This window comes from Nicotiana tabacum, chromosome 2 (assembly GCF_000715075.1).
Source record: "Nicotiana tabacum cultivar K326 chromosome 2, ASM71507v2, whole genome shotgun sequence".
Lineage (NCBI taxonomy): Eukaryota > Viridiplantae > Streptophyta > Magnoliopsida > Solanales > Solanaceae > Nicotiana > Nicotiana tabacum.
The window spans coordinates 96,604,901-96,612,539 of record NC_134081.1 but is presented as its reverse complement, the minus strand read 5'-3'; the positions used below and the strand labels follow the sequence as shown (position 1 = coordinate 96,612,539).

At 32.2% G+C, this 7,639-nt stretch overlaps 1 protein-coding gene across 1 annotated transcript; it reads left to right on the top strand.

Moving 5' to 3' along the window:
- The first annotated feature begins 286 nt into the window (after positions 1–286).
- Positions 287–3,436, top strand: LOC107794605 (glycerol-3-phosphate acyltransferase 1-like). Its single transcript, XM_016617106.2, has 3 exons — positions 287–1,088; positions 1,653–2,130; positions 2,814–3,436. Exons 1-3 carry the CDS (start codon positions 339–341, stop codon positions 3,227–3,229), a joined length of 1,644 nt encoding a protein of 547 aa, XP_016472592.2. The 5' UTR covers positions 287–338; the 3' UTR covers positions 3,230–3,436.
- The last annotated feature ends 4,203 nt before the right edge of the window (positions 3,437–7,639 follow it).

The following is a 7,639-nucleotide window of genomic DNA, read 5'->3' as shown; positions in this document are numbered from 1 at the left end:
GCGGTCACCAACACTCTAACCTACCAAATGTTGCTAACCAAGGAAAGAAAAACTTAGATCACCTAGGTAGAAAGGTAATTATTTTGAGTTTTCTTAAGAAAAAATGTCAGGAATTATAAAAATAAAAGTAACAAAACGAAAGAAGAAAGAAACAAAGGTTTTGGGCGGCAATTAATGCTAGCGGCGTGGCTAACCAAATGCAAAGAGTCAACGTTCCATTTCACCCCCTTAATTTTGTCCTATAAAATTCCCTCTACACCTGTTCCTATTTTCTTCATCCCTTCCAACTTAATTTCCTCTCTTTCCCACTCTTTTTTCTCCAATATTTTTCATCTTCAATGACATTACCAGTGAAAAATATGGTTTTTCCAATGGTACTACTAAGGCTAGCAGAATGGCTAGTGTACAAACTTCTAGCAAACTCATGTTACAGAGCTGCAATGAAAGTTAAAAACTCTGGTTTCTTTTTCAGAAACTCCTCTTTTAGATCATCTCATCAAATACCTTTGTACCCTAGTTTAAACAAGTGTAATTTACATGGAAGAAAATCAGAAACAGTTGCATGTGACATTCAGGGCACACTTCTTAGATCTGAATCTTTCTTCCCATATTTCATGTTAGTTGCTTTTGAAGGTGGTAGCATTTTCAGAGCCTTTTTCTTACTTCTATCAAGTCCCCTTTTATTGGTTCTTGATTATGAACTTAAACTAAGAGTTATGATCTTTATTACATTCTGTGGGCTAAGATTAAAGGACATGGACAGTGTTGGAAGAGCTGTTTTGCCTAAGTTTTATCTTGAAAATTTAAATGTTCATGTTTATGAGGTGTTAAAATCAGCAGGGTGTAGGGTGGTTTTCACAAGTGTGCCTAGACTTATGGTGGAAGGTTTTCTTAAGGAGTATTTGAGTGTTGATAGTGTTAAAGGAACTGAGTTGCATGCTGTTGGGAGCTATTTTACTGGATTAGTATCAAGTTCTGGGATACTTGTAAAACATAAAGCAATTAAGGAATTCCTTGGAGAAAAGAAACCAGATATTGGCATTGGAAATTCAAGTCTTCTTGATCATCTATTTATCTCCCTTTGCAAGGTATGCTAGTAATATCAATTTTCCCATCAACCTCATATTTTATTTATCAGTTGTTTCATTTCTAGGTATTTAAGAAATCATAAATTCCCTGGGTGCAGTCCTTCCTCGAATCTTGTGTGAACGCGAAATACATTGTGCACAGGAGCGTAGATACATTGTTTGAAGCGGTGTCACGTGACACCACCTCGTTGAATTATAATTTATATGTATAAATAATAAATAAAATTAAAATATTGGATAAAATATAAAAAATAATACCGCATCGTTATAGTAATTTATTTATTTTTAACTTTTTTAAAATATTGACACCAGAAAATTCTGATACTGCTGTTTAATCTTCAACCGCTTTAATTTGGCCCACTATTCTTCAAGTATATTTAAGCACTAGTACTGTAATGATTTTAAAGTTTCAAGGCAGATAACTGTCTACTTTTAGTATATTCATTAAGCGAAAAATGGTGATACTCATAAGTCAACAACATTTTATTACTCATTGTGCTCTACTTTATACAAACATTTTTTTTCATTTTTATTATGTCTAAAATACATCTTTCTATTGAACAGGAAGCTTACGTGGTAAACAAGGAGGACGAAAAAAGTAGTTCAATATTGGCAAGGGAGAAATATCCAAAACCACTAGTATTTCATGATGGAAGGCTAGCTTTTCTACCTACACCTCTTGCAACATTAGCCATGTTCATTTGGCTTCCAATTGGAATACTATTAGCAATATTCAGACTCTTTATTGGCATATGTTTGCCTTACAAGATAGCCATTTTCTTGGGCACTTTAAGTGGTGTGAAGCTAAGGTTAAAGGGTACTGATCCTCCAAGATCAGAAAATGGCAAAGGAGTACTCTATGTTTGCACTCATAGAACACTTTTGGACCCTGTTTTCCTTAGTACATCTTTGGGAAAGCCTTTGACAGCAGTGACCTATAGCTTAAGCAAAATGTCTGAGATTCTTGCTCCTATAAAAACTGTGAGATTGACAAGATCAAGAACGAAAGACGCTGAGGCCATGCAGAGATTGCTCAGTGAAGGTAATGTACTAATGTTCCATAGTTTTTATTATATACGGAGTATGAGTTATGTTGGGCTAAAACAACCCAAAAATACTCTTAATATAGTATGATATTGTCCGTTTTGGGCAAACACGTGTAGCTTTTCTAAAAGACCTCGTACCATTAAGAGTTTCTTATACCTTATAAGCAAAGACGGATCTAGAATTTCTAGTACATGGGTGCACTACTAAAAAAAGAAAAAAAAATGTATTAAGTGGAATTGATCTCTCTTCTTTAGTTCCTTTGGTAAATAACTCAACCTTCACCATTCAACCTTCTTGGAGCATGGATGCCAAAAATTAATACCAACTTTAGAAAATATGTACATAAATTTTCCACATTGAAAAACAAAAATGAGTTAGAAGGCCTTTTGTTTTGGTTAAAACAAACTTGATATTTATTGTCTGTTTTAAAACTTGAAGGGACATGTTTGGTCAAGAAATAGGACAAATATTATGAATAACCTTCTTCCAAGTATATATATTCAGGCTTCTATTAGAAGCGACTAAGTCAATTTGCAGTATACATAGTAGTTTGTTGTATCTTGAAAAGACTTGTTTGTATTTTTTTGTACATGGACAATTATCTCTTTAAGGAAAGTCGTCGTCACGTCTTAAAAGTAATTTTTCTTACTCTCTGTTATTTGTATTATTATCGTACAGGTGACTTAGTTGTTTGTCCAGAAGGAACCACATGCAGGGAACCATATCTTTTAAGGTTCAGCTCTTTGTTTGCAGAATTAGCTGATGAGATTGTACCTGTGGCTATGAACACAAATGTGAGCATGTTTTATGGGACTACTGCTAGTGGACTCAAATGTTTGGACCCTATTTTCTTTTTGATGAATCCAAGACCTTCTTACACTATTGAGATTCTTGGGAAAGTGCCCAAAGAGTTGACTTGTGCTGGTGGAAAATCTAGCTATGAGGTGGCTAATTACATACAGAGACAACTAGCTACTGCATTGGGATTTGAGTGCACTAATCTTACAAGAAAGGACAAGTATTTAATGCTAGCTGGGAATGAAGGGGTAGTTGATAATCAGGATTCAAGAATAGTAGTAAATCCTAGTAATTAATACTATAGGACATAGCTTTTTTATTTTATTTTACCCTCCTTTGCTATTTTCATCTTAGCAGTGCAGATATAAATATGAGTATATGTTTATTACGCAACAGTGGTATGTAATTTTTTTACACTTCCCCTTCTCTTTTATTTATTTATTTACTGTTGCTAGATCTCTCTTTTGTATTTCTCCAGATATGTAGATGTATCTTTCACGGTATTGATTCATGTGAAACCAATACAGATATGGGTGAAAAATCATATCTTTTTATTTGAATATGAATTTTAATAAATATCCAATCGTTTCTCAATATTGAGCGACGTGTATTCCTTCTTGAATATACCATTTTATATATACTAGTTTATGTTTACGTGCGTTGCACGTATCATTCTGCGTAAATCATTAAAAATTTATATGTCAAAACAATAAATTTATATGTGTATATAATATTAACAAAAATAGGAAAAATTAGATATAGTTCCTTTAATTTATATCAAAGTTATGTAACTAATGTCATGGATGTATCTTTTGTAATTTTAATAGATGTGCTATTTTAATCACATTAATATTGACAAATTTATAATTAACTTTAAAGTCTAAAATATGAAGTTCAATCTAGCGTCGATGAGTGGTTCTCCACTACTCTTATGGAGTATATTGAACTTTTCTTTCGAGAATTTGGAGAACCGGGAAGACTTGAAATGTAGTAATAGGTCACTCAGTTTTAATATAATCAGACCTTCAATTGGGACTCCTTAGAACATACTTCTCCCACAATTACATTTTCGATTAGGATAAAGTTCATGCAATTCTCCCGCAACTCGAATTTTCACTTTGTAGTTGTATTCTATTTAATTTGTGATTAGTTACCTTAATTCTTCAACTATATCTTAGACGTTGTCAAGCACAAATTTTGTCCAACATGGAAGTATATAGGTCAAGTTGTAGTTGATTTCAACCACTTGTTAGAAAAGTATTGCAATTTTATCCAATCGGAAACCATATAATTATTCGAATTAAATAGTTTTCAAAGGGCATAAAAGATAGTTAAATTTTCAGGATATTTTTGTCGTTTAACATTCAACGTTTTAATATTCGTGCTTTTATAATAACATAGATATAGAAATAGATAGACAAGGATTGATTCACCTTGCGACCTACAGGTTCACGTTAACTCGGTAGCTTTTGTCCAAATAGTGTAAATGTGAGTCACACCTCTTTTTGCCCCAAAATATATATGTGTTATGGATTATTGTGGGTTAAAGAGTTTTTCCAATTAAAGTGACAAATTTGAGTAGGGATTATTTTATTTACAGAGTCGCCACTTGAAATTGATTTTTTAGGTGTTCCAAGTCACCATTTATTTGAATCCCTAGTCAAAGAAAAGTTTGACTATATTATTATTGGTCTGCAAAAATAAAGTCCGGATAAGGAATTCTGTTGACCGGGGAGAAGGTGTAAGGCATTCCCCGAGTCCCGTGGTTCTAGCACGGTCGCTTTATTGACTACATTTGGCTTATATTATTTTTGGATAACCTGTTTTTATTGGTTCTCATGTTTTACCTATGCCCGCTTTTATTGCTTGATTAGATTTATAAAAATTATCTTGAAATAAGTCACGCATACGTGTACTCATTTTTGTTTGGCATAAAGAATCATATCATGCGTACGTGTACACAATCAATAACACATTTATTATTATTTGAAGTTGATTGGTCAAGTCATGTGAACGCGCACTTGTATTATTTTCCTAAATTAATTGAAATTATTGTAAGACCAAGAGTTTATGGATAGAAAATTATTTGGAAATCGGAAAATATATTAGTTATTTAAAGTATTGAAAAGTCATCCACACTTAGAAATATTTACAACTTACTACTCTATCTTTGAAATTAAGAGGCATTTATCCTTTAAGGAAGAATGAGCTAATTATTAGTCTAGTGACAAAATTATTGGGCCTGACAGATTTATACTCAATCCAACCCATGTCTAATTCTTTCTTTCCTATTAAATGTGGTAACTCATTTCTGGTTCACTTACTTGAACTCCAACGCATGGCCCATTAATATGGCAAGATCTTCATTCTTAATTCTAAATAGCAAATCTCATTAAGATGAAATCCTATTCAAATAATCTGTTGACAAATCGCTTGAAACATGTAAAAAGAAACTACAACATGATAATGTGTATAAATAAAACAACACAAAAAATTATCACATGAACCTCTATAAGAACATCACACAAAATAATAAAATAATTAACAAAGGGAGGATAAGCAATGAACCTTTAAGCAAAAAATTTCCTTCAGAACTTGATTAATGCAAAAACAATTCTGAACAGAGCAAGTACACCAAACTAAGGGCAAATCGGCAGATGAGCAGAAAATCTAGCGACGAACCTTCTAAAATTAGAGCCCGGACCGAAAATCGATTGTACCTCGTGAGGCTGCTGGTTTTTGGCGTGAGAGGGGTGACTATCAATGAAGCTTCCAAGGTATTTTTAGGCTTGAAATTGAGGCATTTTTGGGTCTTAAACAAGGTGATGAATTGCTTGAATTTTTAAAAGAAAGAGGAAGAAAGAATGAAACGAGTAGAAATTCTCTTAGCGTAGAAGAAGAATTTTTTTTCTCTCAATTCTCTCCTCTATTTTTTCGTTCTCTTCTCCTTCTTCCCCTTTTCTCCTCACATTTCTCTTTTATTTATAGGAAATAAATTCGGAATTTTTTCAGATGTTTTATTTTATTTTATTATTTTTTAATTAAAAAGAATTCCCACTTCCCATTTTTCTTCTTTTTAAAAAAATAATAATTTTCTACTTTCCTTTACTTTTATTTTTTAATTTCCCATTTTTTACTTTTATTATATTTAGATTCTCACTTTTTTTTTACTTTTCTTTTTTTATTTCCCACTTATTTTACTTTATTTTTTTTTTTTCACTTATTTTACTTCTTTTTCTTTTAAATTTTCAGCTACCTTTACTTTATTTTTTAATTCCAACTTTCTTTTACTTTTTATTTTTTAAATTTTTACATTCTTTTACTTTTATTTTTTAAATTTTCTACTTTCTTTTACTTTTTTATTAAAAATTTCACCTACTTTTACTTTTACTTTTTAATTTTTCTATTATTTTATTCCCATCCGAAAATTAAAAACAAATTAATTTTTTCAGTTCTTTAAATTATTTTATTTTAAAGTAAAGATTAAAAAATAAAAATAATACTAATAGTAATAATTGACCTTTTTAAATTATTTTTAATTTTTATCCTATATAAAAAAAAGTGTAACAAAGCTAAAAAATATATAGTAAATTTCTAAAAATATTTACGTTGTAGAAAGTGATAAAAATTCAAGTATAGTCAAAAATTAGGTGCTCACAACTTCCCCTCTTTGTTTGGAAACATGAAGAGTTTTCAGGCAAAGACTAGGTGAGCCATGTGACTAATTTTTGACCAAACTGTTATTCAAAATGAAAAGAAATAAAAGATAGGGTGTAATCGAGTCCTGATTTTAGACAGCCTACATATCTCGGGTTATAGTTGAATCAGGAGAATGGTAGAATGATGAGTTGGGGAGTCGAATGAGGTTCCGCCGAGGCTCCGATATGCGGTCCTGCTATTATATCAAAATAAAAAATAAACTAACAAGCCTATCAGCTATGAGTTACAAGATTCCTATCAATGAGTCTTTTGAAACTTGATCTTGAGTCTTGACTGGTTCTTCATGCAGACTCTGATCTAAACCTTGATGCTCGCTAGCTGTAGGTGCTAGTTCATTGTTCTATAGCTTCTTCTAATCAAAACGGGACTCCAATGCTCGTGGCTTCAGTCATGTCTTGTGCATTTCACATCTTTTTAACTGCTTTTGCAGTTTGGATTCACTTATTTTTTCTTTTCTTTTATTCTGAAGTGAGACTTCTTCTTTTGGTCATCTCGAATCTTGTGCCTCGAGATAAAACCTACTCAGATACCAAAACAAACAAATGAATGAAATTTTTCTGCCCCAATTTGCACTAAGAAAATTTCGTGAGTTATTGTAACAAAATTCTAAACTACTTCTTTATTGAAAGCAATAAAAGGTCGGGAATGGTGTACCCCGAAAAAAGAAAAAGACTAGGGAATAGAGACCTTATGTTAGAAAAGAAACTAGGAATTGATGTACCTTGATACTGGTAAGGAAATGTAACCACGGTTTGGTACCCTGTATTATGAAAAAAGAATGTAATCAGGGGTTGGTACCCTGTATTACTGAAAAGAATGTAGTCAGGGGATGACATCCTGTATTGCTGAAAGGAAATGTAACCAGGGGATGGCACCCTGTATTACGGAAAAGAACTGTAACCAGGGGTTGGTGCCCTCTATTACTGAAATGAAAATGAATCACATGGGTGAAAAGGTTCTACCTGGGTTAAACTGCAAAAAGCGAG